This window comes from Lissotriton vulgaris, chromosome 5, assembly GCF_964263255.1.
Source record: "Lissotriton vulgaris chromosome 5, aLisVul1.2, whole genome shotgun sequence".
Lineage (NCBI taxonomy): Eukaryota > Metazoa > Chordata > Amphibia > Caudata > Salamandridae > Lissotriton > Lissotriton vulgaris.
In genome coordinates, this window is record NC_141693.1 from 1,578,105,247 (window position 1) to 1,578,123,982 (window position 18,736).

The following is an 18,736-nucleotide window of genomic DNA, read 5'->3' on the forward strand; positions in this document are numbered from 1 at the left end:
TTCTCTTGTAACACATTGTTTGCTACCTCTCACTTTTGTTTGCTTTAGATACTTGCACAAGTGCCACCATTGCCTACGTAATGTTTGTTCTTGTGCTGGAGTGTCTGCCATTAAATGCAGTATTATACCTCTACTTGTATTTTGTACGCTTTTGTAACCTGCACACATATCTCTTTTTCCTCCTGTAATGTATCGTTTGCTCCTCTTGTATTTTGGTTGCTCACTATTGTCACTTTTGATTCATGTAACTTAACGTTTGCTTTTGTAATTTGTCCACTTATAATTTTCTCCTCATGTATTATTGCTGTTCCTAGTGTGAAGCGCTCTGACACCTTCGGGTAAAGTCCGCGCTATATAAAATCGCATAAATAAATAAATAAAACAAAAAAATTCCAAACATCACCTGGCCCCCACAGCAAGACCCATTCTTCCTCGCCCACTATGCCCTGAATGTGAAGGGCTGTGGGCGAGGTGTTAAGACTAACACCGTTTCTGGGCTGCATGGGCGCCAGGGGGCAGAGGTGCAAATGGCTCAAAGGCCTGAGAAACACTTGGCCCCCAGGGAGGCCGATTATTGCAAACAATCACCCCTCCCCAGCCCAGCCTCAGCTTGATTGCTTGGCAGTGTAGGGGTGAAGGAGAGCCCACAGCTGACAATCGCTGTCTGGCCGCACAGCGAGGCTGCTTTCATTTTCTCAGTCTCTGTCTCCGTGCACTCTGTGGACCGTTTTTTTTTCTCCCCTTTCCTAGTCCACTCTCTGTGGACTGGGACAGGGGAGAAAAAAACGGCCCACAGAGGGCACTGAGGCACCGGCCCTTCGGCCCATTCCCGAATGCCCGCCTTGCCAATCCGCCCCTGCTGGATGTCGTATAACCTTCCACTGCTCACATTCAGGGAACTGCTTTTTTAGATTTTCTCTCAGCCCTCCACAGTGCTTTAAATTGAAAAATAGAAGTGCAGGTACTCTGTACCAGAGTACCGGCTTGTTTCTGAGAAGTGCCGGTACTCTCCAATTTAAAGCATTGCATTTCTCTTGAGAAGTGCTGGTACTCTCCAACTAAAAATAAAGAAGTGCCGGTAGTCCGTACCGGACAGTACCGGCCCATTTCAAGTACCGGTCCTCCATGAGAGTGCATATGTGTTCTTGCTCTCTTCCTTGTGTGCTGTCCCTTATCAAATACCCCCCAAAGTACCTTCAGTGTTTTTGGAGGGACCAGGAGATGGCAGCTGCTGCAAGGCAACTCGTTAAAAAAAACAAAAAACATTTTTACACAAGTAAACATAAGGGGGCAGATTTACAAGCCCCTAGCGCCTCTTTTACGCCGCTGTTGCGTCACTTTTGTGATGCAGCGGCGGCGCAAATCCAGCGCCATGGTGCGGGGTATTTACAACGTGACGCATCTGGGAGATGCATCATGTTGTAAAGTCCTGCGCCACAAGAAGGCGTTCCTGCACAGGGGGGGCGTTCCGGTGCAGGAACGCCACTAAAAGTGGCTGAGTGAAATCTACAAGACTTCACTCACTCACTTTTAGGGCCATGCTGCGTCAAAACCTTGCGCCTGCTTCAAGCAGGCGTAAGGATTGATGCATCATGTTAGGGATAGGGCACGACGAGCCTTGCTGGAGCTGCGTCGCGCTTGCGAAGCAACTCCAGCAATGCGCTGCATTTCCGACGGGGATGCGTCACGCATCTGCCCATCCGAGCACTACGGTGCGCTGCATTGTAAATGCGGCGCATCAGTGGTGGAGCACGGGTGGACCGATGTGTCACAACTCTTCTGGCACATCTCTGCTGATTAGCAAAGATGCGACAGAAGTCGTAAATCTGCCCCATGTTTTATTATTTACTGCCATCTTTGAATAGTAAAAAAAGAAAATGTGTGCATGGTGACCAGCATCACAATCACAAAGTTGTCTCTTTTCTTTTCTGGTGGTGCTGCATTGCAACAACAAAAAACATTTCTTTTTTGCTAGTTCTCAACATCGGTATAAAATATTGTCAAAGCCAACATGGCAAAAAGGCAAAATCTATTGATTTTGCCAGTGCTTGCTAAATAATCCAGGCTCACCCCCAAACAAAAGTTGAGACACACATCCTGAAATTTCCACACTCCTTTCGAAGACTGGCAATATGAGGTGTGCTCTAACTGCAAGCTGCAAAAGATGATTTCAAAGGAGAAGACTGAATTGAAAACCGTAAAGAAGTATAAAAGAAGGAGATTGGGCTGAGCCCTGTTGGACCCCTCGTAAGATGAGGCCTCAAATAAGTTACAGAATCATTTATGAGCTGTGATAGCACAGACAGAGGACAAAGGTTTAGTCCATCACAAACGCCAAATTACAATTCCATTATATCCTATAGAAGCTTTAATACGGACAGACTGAATATCCGTCACGTTTGTGATGGAATATCAGTATCCCATATGCCAAGATCGTAACCAGGACCATTGTCTTTTAGTTCGACTCAGTTATGTAAGCTTCAGAAAGAATTCCTCAACAGAGGACACTATCAAAGTCCATACAAATTCGCTTGAAAAGAATAGGCTCTTTGGTGCTTAGATCACATTTTAAACAATATTTAATTTAGTCTCAAGGGATGAAATGATGCCTACGAAATATGACAACAGCCTTCCATACAAATATGTAAATGAGGATCAAGCTAGGGCTTATTGGCCTCTTGACAAGGAACAATAAAACAGGAAATGGACTGAAGCAGGGATGCAGCCTTGTAGCACTTAATTTACATTTATTCATATCTGATATGCACAGGAAGGCCAAAATGAGTTAATTGCTTCCCACTTATAATTCAATCCATTGAATGATCCTCTTTCATGTGTACTGATGATGCCTTCATTACAGTCCGCTGCCAGCGGGTTTACCTGGGTACGTTTATTCATTCAAGACAATACCTCAGTAATGAAGATAGCAAAATGGCTGCTGAGAGACGTAACGCAACATATCATATGCACAGAGTAATATTTCCTGGAAGAATTAAAATACTTGTAATATTACGCTTACACATTTCCCCAGTGTTGAATTGGTGCAGGCACTAAGAATGTAAATACCGCCTAAGAACGCAGTGGTAAACATATTCAAAATAAGAGGGCAAGCTATTTGTAATACGGACAATTGCATTTATAGTTTGAAATATTTATGTGAATGCTACATATAAGAAACTGAGTGCAAAATCAAATTTAGACTAAATAAACACCGGTATAAAACAAGAAATGTGAATCATACAAGATTGGCGGGTCTACATTTCAAACTGTCTAAACACTACTGTACAATTAATTTTCCAAATATTGGAAATATTAACCAATCACTTCACTGGACACAAAACAATGTTTTACTGCAGAAATGAGTCGTCTGGATGCACAAGTTGATAAAAAACCTGATAGGATTAACAACAAATCTGCCAATATTTGCTTTGACTAAAAATGTACATACTATCAAATTGGCATACTTATATCACTAAAGGCATTTTCTACTAGAGCCTGTGTTCACCCGGGACCTTTATGGACCTCACTGTAGGTGTGGAGGTATATATCGATAAAGTTATATACCTCAGGCTTCGGAACCTGTGGACACATGTTCATTAAGCACTTTAGGCTTATTCAGTAGCCGAAACGCGTCAGGAAAAGAACATGCTGCCAGCGTTATTTAAAATAAAATGCCAGAATGCCATTGAGTTGGGCTTCATTACATTCCTTCTGTGCTCTTAGGGGCTGCTCCTTGCCTGTTCCTAAGCCACCCTGCAGTGGCTCCCGTCACTTGGAGACTTTGTGCTGGATCTAATTTAAGGAGCATGTCCCATTTACCTGCATGTGACACAAGGATTTCCAAGGAATTTACGCACACAAGTGAGAAAGGGAGAGGACATGAATCATATCTTCCTACCGACTCTGACAAAGCAATATTGATTGTGTTCCATGGCAGTAGGAAATGAATACAGTTTGGGAAAATAATTGGGACTGTTATTTTTAAGCACATGCATGTGGATGGAATATTATCTTGAGACTGTAGCATCTAAATGCTAAAAGAACTGTTGATGGACAGAATGCAGAAAAATGTTATACATTCACCCCAGTACAGACATCCGTGCCTAAATCCATTGTTTTCTTGCTCACCATGCCATTCCTGTTTGAACCCAGCCATATGCAAATCAGTCTTGACCCTGTGGCTCATGGGAACAGTCCAGCCTTAACTGCCAAGCAAGGTCCTTTCTGGACTGGAAACAAGCATTCTAGGACAGGTTTCTGAGTTTCACCCCTCTTCAGCCAGAATAGCTTTATTCCAGTGCCATGGAGAGCACAGGACCCACCTCTCGGCATACCCGTTCCACTCGGGGTGACAAATGCAAAAACAACAGTTGATGGACAGGATGCAGAACAATGTCATACATTCACCCCAGTACAGAGATCTGGGCCTAAATCTATCGTTTTTTTGCTCACCCATGCCATTCCAGTTTGAACACAGCCATATGCAAATCAGTCTTGACCCTGTGCCTCATGGAAACAGTCCAGCCCTAACTGCCAAGCCAGGTCCTCCCTGGACTGGAAACAAGCATCCTAGGACCGGTTTCTGGGTTTCACCTCTTTTCAGCCAGGATAGCTTGATTCCAGTGGCATGGAGAGCACAGGACCCACATCTGGGCAATCCAGAAGTGGGACCCTTGCTCACTTTGCCACTGGATTCAAGCTAGCCTGGCTGATGATGGCTGTTAGCCAGAAACCGGTCCGAGGATGCTTGTTTCCAGCCCAGGGAAGACATGGCTTGGCAGTCTGGTCTGGACTGTTCCCATGAGGCACAGGGTCAAGACTGATATGTATATTGCTGTGTCTGAACTGGGGTGGTGGAGTGAGCTAAAGAACAATGATGGATTCAACCCAGATCCATGACTGGGATGAGTGTTTGCAAAATTCAGCACTCCGTCCATTATCTCTTTGTGTTTGCTTTGTTCGCCCTAAGTTGGAAGGGTATGTCCAGACCTGGGTCCCTTGTTCACTTAGGCACTAGATTCAAGCTAGCCTGGCTGATGATGGCTGTTAGCCAGAAATCAGTCCCAGGATGCTTGTTTCCGGTCCAGGGAAGACATGGCTTGGCAGTTTGGTCTGGACTGTTTCCATGAGGCACAGGGTCAAGACTGATATGCATATAGCTGTGTCTGAAATGGGGTGGATGAGTGAGCTAAAGAACAATGATGGATTCAACCCAGATCTGTGACTGGGGGGGAGTGTTTGCAATGTTCAGCACTCCGTCCATGATCTCTTTGTGTTTGCTTTATTTGTCCTAAGTTGGCAGGGTATGCCCAGACGTGGGTCCTTTGCTCACTTTGCCACTGGATTCAAGCTAGCCTGGCTGATGACGACTGTTAGCCAGAAACCAGTCCCAGGATGCTTGTTTCCGGTCGAGGGAAGACATGGCTTGGTAGTTCGGTCTGGACTGTTCCCATGAAGCACAGGGTCAAGACTGGGGTGGCAAGGGAGCTAAAGAACGATGATGGATTCAACCCAGATCTGTGACTGGGGGTGAGTGTTTGCAATGTTTAGCACTCCGTCCATCATCTCTTTGTCTTTGTATCTAAACAGTATCCTCCTGAAGTCACAAGTGTTCAATATTACAATGACACTACTGATGCATTGTGGTAATTGTAGGATTGTATTTGTGGTCACGTGCTCATTGAGATTTAAACACCTTGAGCTTGCTCACCTTTGAACAAGGATTATTAAGTAGACGAAACGCGTCATGAAGTTTACTTGCTGCCAGCGTTATTTAGAATAAAATGCCACAATGCCATTGAGTTGGGCTTTGTTATGTTTCTTCTCTGCTGTGACTAATTAGGGGCTGCACCTTGTCTGTTCTGAAGCCCCCGTGCATGGACTATGGCTCCTATCACTTGGAGACTTTGTGTGTATATATATATATATATATATATATATATATATATATATATATATATATATATATATATATATATGTATACCTTCGTGATTCCACACGCTCCTCTCCGTATGAAAAGACACGAGCCCAATTGCATCCAAAAGGTGTTTATTTTAGCAAAATGACAAAAAAGAGAAACTCAACGCGTTTCGGGAATTCTCCCTTGTTCACGAGTCAAGCTGTGTAAGTTTGGTTCAAGCATTTAAACACCATGTGACTTCTAAACATAAACAAAAGACTTCCGCGATTTTAAACAAAGCGGTAGCATGGGGAATGTTTTCTTTCTTACGACAAATGCATACTGTTTTGTACATTGGTTGATATAACAAGGTATTCAATTTAAATAAATCGATTGTCATAATTAAAGCAAAGGGTTACAACTTTATAAGTGTTACGCTCCAAAATATAACCCAACCCATATGCTCCCTTGCTTTCCGCAAGATAATATATATGCTGTTTCCTTGGCAATTATATATATGGGGTTATTACTGGTTATGTGATACCTTAGCGTAGCCGTGTCAGTTAAGAATACAGCCCCTGTGGGCAAAACGTTAATGGACCTTGTTTACCCTTATCGGAAATGTCACTCGTCCTGGCGACCATTCCAACATAATATAAACTCATGCTTAAATCTCTCCCAAGATACTAGAATTCAGCCCCAGTGGGCTTAAAACTTTCATTCAACCAATTCATTGTCTGTAGAAATTGCCTCTTTCTCAAAAAAATTCTGCATTCCCTGTAAAATACAAAAAACTAAATTAAAACCACACACAAACAAGATATTATTACAGTTCTTAAAAGAGTTATCATTCGAGAGCACATGTATATACATCAACCTATAGGGTTATTTCAAGACAGGCAGAGGGGCACCAGGGTACAGCAAAAACCTGTTACTCAGTTCTACTATACTCAGTGTAAAAAGGTTAACCCAAATGTACTTCCATCTCCTCGTCATTATTATGCCCAAGGGGTGTCATGGTCTTATACCTGATTATAAACTTAGATTTGAGTCTTCTCAGACACTGTAGTCTATTGCCACCTCTTTCGTTGTACTTCACTGTGTCTAAGACACAGAAGCTCAGCAGATCTGCATTCTGGTTATGATGACTTTGGAAATGTCTCGCTATGGGGTAAGTTTTGTCCATGTTTTTAATCGCACGCAAATGCTCTAGTACTCTCAGCTTGGCTTTCTTAATTGTACTGCCAATATAGGCTTTTTTGCATGGGCAGAACAGCGCGTATATAGCATAATCAGTATTGCACGACGTGTGTTCGTGAATTACAAAAGGTTCTGCCTCGGAAGACAAAACTGCTATTTTTACATTCTTACTGTTCCTGCAGGCCTTACAATTTCTACATGTATAAAACCCCTGTACATTTGGTGATGTTACTTTACTGGGTTCAATCGCTTTACATAATTGGTCTTTCAAAGATTTTGCTCTTCTAAAAGTTACCTGCGGCGATGCTTCTACACAGGTGGCTATATCTGGGTCGGAGTGTAACACAGGCCAGAATTTTGTCAAACTTTTCCGCACTAAAAATGCTTTACTGTTGTAAGTTGTAACAAACCTGGTTTTAGTTTCTTGTTCCACTGTCTCTGTCTGTTTCACAAGCAATGACTCTCTACTCCTACCCGCCACTACTTTTTGTGCATTCGCTATGGTCTTTGCTGGGTAACCTCTTGCTGCAAACCTCTCACACATTATTCTCTCTTCGGTTTGGTACGCGTCTCTTGTGCTGCAGTTCCGTTTAGCTCTTAATAATTCCCCTACTGGAATGCTCTGAATAAGGGAATTAGGATGGCAGCTGCGCGCGTGCAACAAGCTATTGCCCGACGTAGATTTCCTGAATAATTCACTTTCTAGTTTATTATTCTCAACTTTTAGTCTTAGATCTAAGAATTCAAGCGAATCTTTGGACCAGTGATGTGTGAATTTTAAGTTGAATGTGTTTTCGTTTAGTGTGCACACAAAGTCAGTAGCTTGTTCCTCATTGCCTTCCCAGATTACGAAAATGTCGTCTATGTATCTCATCCATCTAATGGCATGTTTTTTATACATAGGCGATCTGCGTACAATTTCATCCTCCCAGTACCCCATGAATAGACCCGCAAAGCAAGGAGCAAAACAAGTCCCCATGGAAGTACCGAGAGTTTGCTTGAACACTTTATTGTCAAACAAAAAATATGTCTGTGTTAGGCATGTGTGCATCATCTGTATGAGCATCTGTGTGTGATGCAAATATGACACTGAACGCCTCGCCAAAAAATGTCTACAGGCATCTAATCCTTGTTGGTGGGGGATACTAGTGTACAAGCCTACTACGTCTAACGACAGTAGTGAATAGCTCTCTTTCCAGCCAATTGTAGCAATTTGTCTCAAAAAATCTCCAGAGTCTCTTACATAAGATGGTAGTCCCTGCACTGCTTGCTGTAGAAAATGGTCTACGTACTTGGAAGTGTTTTCTAGGCAACTTCCGTTTGAGGAGATTATAGGTCTGCCTGGGGGATTCGTTGCACTCTTATGTATTTTTGGTAGTAAATACATCGCAGGCAATTTGGGGAACTTACACTCCAAAAATCTAAATTCCTCCTCTTCAATAACCTCCGCCAACCTCCATTGTGAGAGTTGTGCGTTATAAATTTTTACAGAATTCTCATATTCCATCCTGTTGCTTCTACAGTAAGTGGTGGTATCTGATAACTGTCTCAGCCCCTCGGCTATGTAATTAGATCTTGATTGTACTACTACGTTCCCCCCCTTATCAGATTTTTTGATTACTATTTGGGGGTCATTCTTTAAGTTTTCAAGTGCCTTTCTTTCACTTTGTGTGATATTTTTCCAGCTTGTGTGTTTTTTATTATTTGCTATGCGTTGCAATTCTATACACATACTCTTTTCAAATACATCAACAACATCACTTTTGATAGGTGGCAAAAACACCGATTTCGGCTTGAACCCACTTTTTACACTTAAATCCAAAGGGATTCCTTCAGCTTTAAGGTTTTTGAAGGGATCACTGTTAGGTTCTACTTCATTTGATAGTACATTCAAACAGTGTTCTAACTCCACCTCTGCTATGCTTAGGTGACTAGGTTTTACTTCCACTGCAACTGTTTTATCAGATACTTTCGTTGCGTACCATTTCTTTAACCTCAACTTCCTTGTGAATAAAAACAGGTCTATCTTGCTTTGCGTATAATTAAAAGAATTAGAAGGGCAAAAAGTCAAACCCATAGAGAGTAAGTCTACCTCTTGTGCAGTCAGTTCACGCGATGACAAGTTGATCACTGTTTTTTTGTCCATCATTTCTGCTTCAGTTGGCCCCTTGTGCGCCTTCCCACTGGGCTTCCCAAATCTCCTAATGTTGAGGTATTTTTTCCTCTGCCTCCTCTGTTTCCTCTTCCGCGTTGCTGATAGTTTTGCCTGTTGTTTCCCCGTTTGCCTTGTGTCACCATGTCGAACTCTGCTAAAACAGTGGTTTTTACCCCTGAGAAGTTGGTATCCACCGACATATCACTACCACTTGTTGTACTTAGGATAGATTGCCCATCTTCCTCAGCTGCATTTTGCGCAGGGCGGGAGCTATCAGATGGCTGTACATTCGCATTTTTTTGTTGCATCGCTGCTCTTAAATGGTCGTACTTCTTTGCAAATGTCATAATCTGCCCCCTCTGATAGTCTATTAAGTCCCTTTGAAATTTCCTTTGTTTTCTTTTCTTTATGTCATCCTCTATTTTGCACAGATTAGCTTCCATTTTATCCATTTCCCCTTTGAACTCTTCATCACTGCATATCTTTTTCAGTTCTTCTGTGCATTCATCAATCTCTGCGCTTAATCTTTCCACATCTTTAGCAGCATATTTAACTAACATGCGAAGCATATTCATTGAGCATTGATGGTTGTTTTCTGCCCATTCTTTTACTAGCTCTGGATCAGGGTTTTGGAAGGTTGGTGTGACAAAAACCCTCAAACCTCTCGGAATCCTGGACACATCGATGTATTTTTGTAAAGTGGTATTTTCCCACCATTTGTTTTGCTCACCTTTAAGCGCTCTCCAAAGTCTGTCCCAAAGCACCCTTTTGGTTGATTTGGCACTCGTAACTTCTCCCGTTACTGGTGCAGTGCTTTTAGTTACGTGGCTTTCTTCAAACATTTCATCCGCCACCTGTGCTCTCCGATCTCTTCTTGCCGATGTCATTGTTGCTTGCTACAGATTAAACACGGCTTTAATTTCCGCGTTAGATGGATGTTTGTTGGCTCGCGGTTATTTTCCTCTCAACCGCGGACCAGCTGCCATCTCCAGGGTTAAGGTGAAATTTCCTTTTTCGAGAGAAAACAAAGCCGCTTGTGTCTTACGCTCGCTCGCCAAGTTGACAGCTGCCTCTGTGCGAGCGATCCGTTCCTTCTTCAAAAGCGGTTACTCTCGTTTCATGACACCCTGTGGGTCGAGTCAATCCAAACTATAAAATCAATCTGGTTTTCCACACGCGCTGAAAAACGCCGCCTTGACAAGACCTCATACGATGTGGGCTCGTGCCGGGTGGCGAGCCCTGCAATACCTTCGTGATTCCACACGCTCCTCTCCGTATGAAAAGACACGAGCCCAATTGCATCCAAAAGGTGTTTATTTTAGCAAAATGACAAAAAAGAGAAACTCAACGCGTTTCGGGAATTCTCCCTTGTTCACGAGTCAAGCTGTGTAAGTTTGGTTCAAGCATTTAAACACCATGTGACTTCTAAACATAAACAAAAGACTTCCGCGATTTTAAACAAAGCGGTAGCATGGGGAATGTTTTCTTTCTTACGACAAATGCATACTGTTTTGTACATTGGTTGATATAACAAGGTATTCAATTTAAATAAATCGATTGTCATAATTAAAGCAAAGGGTTACAACTTTATAAGTGTTACGCTCCAAAATATAACCCAACCCATATGCTCCCTTGCTTTCCGCAAGATAATATATATGCTGTTTCCTTGGCAATTATATATATGGGGTTATTACTGGTTATGTGATACCTTAGCGTAGCCGTGTCAGTTAAGAATACAGCCCCTGTGGGCAAAACGTTAATGGACCTTGTTTACCCTTATCGGAAATGTCACTCGTCCTGGCGACCATTCCAACATAATATAAACTCATGCTTAAATCTCTCCCAAGATACTAGAATTCAGCCCCAGTGGGCTTAAAACTTTCATTCAACCAATTCATTGTCTGTAGAAATTGCCTCTTTCTCAAAAAAATTCTGCATTCCCTGTAAAATACAAAAAACTAAATTAAAACCACACACAAACAAGATATTATTACAGTTCTTAAAAGAGTTATCATTCGAGAGCACATGTATATACATCAACCTATAGGGTTATTTCAAGACAGGCAGAGGGGCACCAGGGTACAGCAAAAACCTGTTACTCAGTTCTACTATACTCAGTGTAAAAAGGTTAACCCAAATGTACTTCCATCTCCTCGTCATTATTATGCCCAAGGGGTGTCATGGTCTTATACCTGATTATAAACTTAGATTCGAGTCTTCTCAGACACTGTAGTCTATTGCCACCTCTTTCGTTGTACTTCACTGTGTCTAAGACACAGAAGCTCAGCAGATCTGCATTCTGGTTATGATGACTTTGGAAATGTCTCGCTATGGGGTAAGTTTTGTCCATGTTTTTAATCGCACGCAAATGCTCTAGTACTCTCAGCTTGGCTTTCTTAATTGTACTGCCAATATAGGCTTTTTTGCATGGGCAGAACAGCGCGTATATAGCATAATCAGTATTGCACGACGTGTGTTCGTGAATTACAAAAGGTTCTGCCTCGGAAGACAAAACTGCTATTTTTACATTCTTACTGTTCCTGCAGGCCTTACAATTTCTACATGTATAAAACCCCTGTACATTTGGTGATGTTACTTTACTGGGTTCAATCGCTTTACATAATTGGTCTTTCAAAGATTTTGCTCTTCTAAAAGTTACCTGCGGCGATGCTTCTACACAGGTGGCTATATCTGGGTCGGAGTGTAACACAGGCCAGAATTTTGTCAAACTTTTCCGCACTAAAAATGCTTTACTGTTGTAAGTTGTAACAAACCTGGTTTTAGTTTCTTGTTCCACTGTCTCTGTCTGTTTCACAAGCAATGACTCTCTACTCCTACCCGCCACTACTTTTTGTGCATTCGCTATGGTCTTTGCTGGGTAACCTCTTGCTGCAAACCTCTCACACATTATTCTCTCTTCGGTTTGGTACGCGTCTCTTGTGCTGCAGTTCCGTTTAGCTCTTAATAATTCCCCTACTGGAAGATCTATATATCTGATGGTAAATTAGAAACAACATTGTTCCGCAAAAAAACAGCCACTAACAGTGTGCTACACGGGACCAGTTTTCATCCTAAATCACTGTTGAAAAGCATTCCGTATGGAGAATATATAAGGTTAAAAATCAATTGCTCCAAACCTGAAGATGCTGAAATCAAAATTCAAGAGAGTAAATTAAGATTCAAATCAAGAGGATATGATGAACGCATCCTAAAGAACTGCAAACAGAAAGCTGATCAAAAAACAAGAGCAGAAATTCTGATTGAAAAACCTAAAAAATCTATGGTAAAGGACCCTCCAAGATTTGTGACCACATACAGTAAGGAAAGTGGAATCATCGCCAATAAAATGAAAAAATATTGGCATCTCATATCTGGAGATCCGGACATTGGAGAACTAGCAGGAAAACAACCAGCCATCACCTACAAAAAGAATATCTCTCTTCATGATCTCCTGGTAAAAAGCCATTTTAAAAAAAATCCAAAAAAGAATTGGCTACAAAAAAAAGGAAAGGATTCCAACCATGCTCTACATGCAAAGCATGCAAAATAGGAACCAGCAAAAAAAGCTATGACGAACCGAATGGCAACATCATATATATTGACCAAGAGATAACATGCACGTCCAAAAATGTGGTATACATCATCGAGTGCAGATGTGGCATCAAGTATATAGGTAGTACTACCTATATGCTGAAAAAGAGGATCTTAGAACACATCAGGGCGGTCAAAAATAAAAACATGCTTTATGCAATAGCCAAACACATAAATGCTTGCCAAGAAGGAGATTGGAGAACAATGAGATTCTATGGGGTGAAAATGCTCACCAAAATGGAAAGAGGAGGCGACATAGTTCGTAAATTACGACAAATGGAATCTCGCTTAATCATTCGATTATGAACAAAAACACCGAGAGGCATGAACTTTGGGGAAGACCTCCATATACATTTAGAGTGACTTGATAGTACCAGCTGTAAGACTTTCACTTTAATGGGGTACTATACCCGACAACAAACTGATAGTAATAACTGGAACTATTCCAATTACGAACTTGAAAGATTTAATTTGCTCATGTGATTTAACATGTAAAGTAATATGTATGAAATTAATGACACACCAGTCTTTCTTTTAAAAATGTGATTTGTTTGTTATACTGTTTTCATACTACAACTCCCATAATGCCACCTAAGGCTAACATGGGCTAGTATAAAAAAGAAAATAGTAGAAGGACTTACTGACCGTGAACAAAGCCCTGTGAGGCTGAAACGCGTTGGTGGGGTGAAGCTCTGATTAAAAGGCTTCGATAAGAAACTGGTTGTGCCGCTCCCTTTGTGACATAAAATATATATATATAGATAGATATATATATATATATATATATATGTATATATATTCACTTAAAAAACCATAGGTTTCAGGCCTTATATAGTTAGGAATTAGCATTTAAAAAACCATTGAATTTGCTCCTATGTAGTTAGTTGTACTAACTATATTTCACGCACCCCCTTTGCCCACCCTGTTTGCATGAACACATGTGCAGTTATCTGGGACGGCTCAGGGAATCCTACCAGGCTTCTCAAACAACGCTGAAGATGCAGCACTGACCAAAGGACCCCTGCCAGGCATCTCAAGCAGCGCTGCAGGTGCAACACAGACCCAAGGAACCCTACCTGGCTTTTCAAACAGTGCTGAAGGTGCAGCACAGGCCCAAGAACCCTTAACAGGCTTCCCAGACAGTGTTGAAGGTGCAGCAGAGGCTAAATGCAAATCTGGGCATAGGTTTTCAGTCTTCCATGTTTCCGTTAGGAATAGGTTGTTTAGCCTGCTATCCTCTAATAAGTTATGGATGTGTGGGGCGTGATTATGTAACTAGCGTATGTCAGTCAGGGTGGCCTTAACTCAACCCAAATTTGATGTCAGGCATGATACGCTTTTAGCCTTGCTATTTAGAAGGTGTAGCCTGCGTTTGCACTGCAAACATGAGGTATTGCCAATGCAGTCTGAAAGTCCCCCCCCTCATACCTTTTGATTTGGACACCGTGTAAACATGTCTGGGATGGTCATCTATATCCAAACCGGAATAGTGGTTGGTGCTGACGGTGTTCCGGTCAAGGACCGGCGCAGACGGGCTTGCCATAGGTGCGCCTGCTTTATGGTTGTGCTGTGGCCATGAAGATATAGGAGGGGCAAGACTCATCCTCCCTGATGCTTGAACACTAGAGCGCGTCCTACACAACGATGGCGCCGCTCCGTGTCCTGATAGCCACCCCACCCTCAGAAATCACCCCTCAAGGATTTCCTGAAATTCTCATCTGTTAAAAGGTTAAAAACACCTAAAAAACCTTAGCGTATGTGTAGGAGTGCTTTGAACAGAGTTACTGGATGTAGTAACTTTTAAGGTGCTCGTCAACTTCCCCCGCCGCAGCCACATCACCCCCCACCTGAGAGACCTACACTGGCTCTCCGTCGACAAGAGGATCACCTTCAAGCTCCTCACCCGCGCACACAAAGCACTCCACAATGCTGGACCAGCCTACCTTAACCGCAGACTCAGCTTCTACACCCCCACGCGCCAGCTCGCTCCGCCAGCCTCGCCCTCGCCGCTGTCCCCCGCATCCAACGAACGACCTCCGGCGTCAGATCGTTCTCCTACCTCGCCGCCAAGACCTGGAACACCCTCCCTACCCACCTACGGCAGACCCAAGACCTACTCACCTTCAGAAGACTCCTCAAGACCTGGCTCTTCGAGCAGGTGCAGCACCCTCCTCCCCTCAGCGCCTTGAGACCCTCACGGGTAAGTAGCGCGCTCTACAAGTACTCTGATTGATTGATTGATTGATTGATTGGTTGTGCATACGTTGAGTACAAACAGTTCTTATTAAATCACAGTCTAAACAGATTCAAATTCAAAAACAGTTTTGCAGTATCTAAGCACCAGGGAGCCTCTGCCTACCTGGTCAGGGCTTTAAGTGGACCGGGTCCTGCCACTGCTTGGCACCGGCAGTTCTAAAAAGCAGGCGCTGAGACGGGTCTCTATCGGACTCTCCCTTTCTGCCCTGACGCTGGAAAAAAAACATTAACTCTGCAGCAGCAGTGCCACCCTTCGCTGCCTTTGAGGTAACCTCAAAGAGACTCGTTATACTTCTTTCACAGCCTCATCATTTCAGAACTGAAGCATTTTCAGTATTCTGTACAACGAATCCATAGTTGTTGCTTATTTATTTTACACAACTAACGACCATTTGAAAAGCCTGTGTGATGGAGAAACTTGTCTTTGGAAGGTCCCCAAGTGTCAGGGAAGCACAATACTGTGAAAGAATACTCCATTATGGATTTATCCTCATATTCAGAACATTTACAGTGTTGGGCGTGAAAAATTATCCATTTCATGCCTAAGAATCGATGTTGTTGGAGTAGAACGTACCTGATAATGCTGCCTTTGGCGTCCATGTCAGTGGCGCTAACTCGGCCAACCAGGGTACCCGTCTCGCCATTCTCATGCACTGAAAGCTGGTAACTGGGCTGGGAGAAGAGCGGGGGCTCATCGGCATCCTCTACGTTGACGCGCACGGTGGCCACATCCTTGAAGGGACCGCGGCGGATGTACTGTGGATCGATGAAAGTGTTGGTCACCTCCACTCGAAAACTGTAGGAGCGGCGGGACTCAAAGTCCAGAGCCTGTGGGAGGACAGAGAGAGAGAAAGAAGGAGAGACAGGAGTCAGACAACTGGTGTCTAGCTTAGAATTTCATTTAATGCAGAGTGCTTTGTATTCAATTACAATTTTTGAAGTGTCCTTGTGGATTGCTGTAGCTTTGTCTTCCCAGCACGTATTCAATAGAATGGTAGTTACTATTTTAGACCGAAATTAACTTCTTTGGCAAGAATGGAATTATAATTGGAAGATCATGCCAACCTCTTACCATGGTGCCACCCTGCCAGCTGGCTTGTGATGGCCGGATCAGGTATCACTATATCCTGTGTCTACTTAAACCTCGTGCATGTGATTAAATATAGAGCAATATTTACACTGCAGATCCAGTCTTTTTATACAGGTGCATCAGAAGAGGAGGGAAGCTGACAGCAGCCAAGTCTAGACTGCACTAGAGGTGGACAGCTCTCTGCGTGTCTGAGGCCCTAAACACTAGGCAATGCAAAGCACAGGCTCAGGGAATCCTACCAGGCTTCTCAAACAGCGCTGAAGATGCAGCACAGACCAAAGGAACCCTACCAGGCTTCTCAAGCAGCGCTGCAGGTGCAGCACAGACCCAAGGAACCCTACCTGGCTTTTCAAACAGTGCTGAAGGAGCAGCACAGACCAAAGGACTCCGACCAGGCTTCTCAAACAGCACTGAAGGTGCAGCACAGGCCAAAGGACTCCTACAAAGATTCTCCAACAGCGCTGAAGGAGCAGCACAGGCCCAAGGACTCCTACCAAGATTCTCAAACAGCGCTGAAGGAGTAGCACAGGCCCAAGGACTCGCTACCGGGCTTCTCAAACAGTGCTGAAGGTGCTGCACAGGCAGGGCCAGCTCTAGGGTGGTGCGACCGGTGCCATCGCACCGGGTCCTGGCTTCACGGTTTGCAACTTTATTATGCTTTTAAAGCACCTGCTGCCGCGTTCCTTGCCTCCTGCAATTACGGGCCTCACAAAAATGTCAAGATAACTCCTGTGATTAATGTTCTTCCTGGCCAAAGATCAGAGTTTTGTGTAGTTGAGGTTTTTGACTGATGTGAAGCTAGCACACAGGGTTAATATGCCTACTGCAAAGAACGTGTACCAAGTAGATTACAGAGTGCATTTAATGTAAACAGATCGGCAGGTTACTGCTTTTAAAAAAGCCATCCTTTTGTTACTTGCAATTCATAACTTAAAGTTCTATTATAGAATAGTGAGGTATTAACTTTCATCATAGAACTGCATACACTCAGCAAAGTATAGAATATTGATTAATGCTGCAAAAAGGGTTAGTTTGGGTAGAAATTGATTCTTTGTTATTAAAGAAAACTCCCAACTATGCTGTTTCTTTTTCGACTCTGAGTTTGTGCTTCTCCACACCAAGCACTCCTAAACTATACTGCCGACCAGTATGGATGACATGTGACTCCTACACTTTTAGTCCTTTGGCTTATGTAACATTTCCTATACACTGATTTACACCAGTATGATTGATTGTCTGTGTAATGTGTGTGTGATGCCAAGTGCTCTGACATACTTTACTGGTATGAGTAGCACTATATAACGAATTCAATGCATCTGAGAGAGAGTGGTTATGGACACCTGGTCACTGTTAAAGGGAGCTAGTGAGACAATCTGTGGTGGAAGTGGTCATTGGGGGGGTCGCCAACTAACATTGTCGCACTGGGCGCCATCAGTGCTAAAGCCGGCCTGACCAGTAGCAGCCGGTGGTGGGAGTGCTGCGGGCGGCGAGGCGAGGAAGGAGCAGGGTGGGGGTAGTAAACTACGGCATATGACTGAACAGAGGTAAGTAAACAAATAAATAAATAAAACGAATTTCATTGCGCGTGCTGCATTGCCAAAAGCGATGCAGCGTGTGCAACGAAATTCATTGTATTTATTTATTTGTTAACTTACCTCCGTTGGCCCGTATTCCATAGTTTACTGCCCTCCACCCTGCTCCACCCCTGCCCCACTGCCCCGCAGCACTCGCACCACCGGCCGCTACTGGCACAGGCCCAAGAGCTCCTACCAGGCTATTCAAACCGCCCTGAAGGTGCAGCACAGGCCTAAGGACCCCTACCAGGCTTTTCAAACCGCCCTGAAGGTGCAGCACAGGCCCAAGGACCCCTACCAGGCTTCCCAAACAGCGCTGAAGGTGCAGCATAAGCCCAATGAACCCTGCCAGGCTTCGGAAACAGTGCTGAAGGTGCAGCACATGTCCCGGAACCCTTCATTGTCATTCTCAAGCAGCGCCTTTGTCGCCAGGGAGCCAGCCACGCTTGCAGTTCTCCAGTGAGGCTTCCCAGGACTCGCCTTTAGATCCTTCCCCCTTTGTGTGCATCTGTAAAGTGACTACCGCTGAGACCCCCGCGGTTCCGCCATTAAGCACAAGTGGCAGATTCCCGCGCTGCAATCTGCATGCAGATATGTGTGAGATGGTAAACAGCATCTCCATCCTCGCACCCCCCATCGGCAAAGTCGTTAGTTTGAAGAATTTTTACAACCTGCATGGCAGCAAATCATGTCAAACTCAGAGGGGCTCTGTCGCCTGCGAATTGAAAGGCGTTGGATTTCATTTTTAACTCTTTCCTCACACCGACCTTCAGATTGCATCGACGTGTGGATCTGAGGTCTGCAGGGCTGGGTTCAGAAACTAATTTATAAAAAGAAAAAAAAGAGAAGCCCAAAGTTTGTCTCAGGAGTCCCTGGTGCCCAAAGCCAGCACTGCACGGGCTGCCCAAGGACGAGGCTGCTGAATTCCAAAGCTGTCTGTTCTTGGTTCCATTCAGGGCTTTAAGTGGAA

At 43.7% G+C, this 18,736-nt stretch overlaps 1 protein-coding gene across 1 annotated transcript in view; it reads right to left on the reverse strand.

Annotated features, from left to right (window-relative positions):
• CDH24 (cadherin 24) overlaps positions 1–18,736 on the reverse strand; it is a 722,601-nt gene that overhangs the window by 167,672 nt on the left and 536,193 nt on the right. Inside the window, exon 7 of the mRNA XM_086923669.1 lies at positions 15,677–15,930. Coding sequence (XP_086779795.1) covers positions 15,677–15,930 — 254 coding nt within the window. The remainder of the gene's footprint in view (positions 1–15,676; positions 15,931–18,736) is intronic.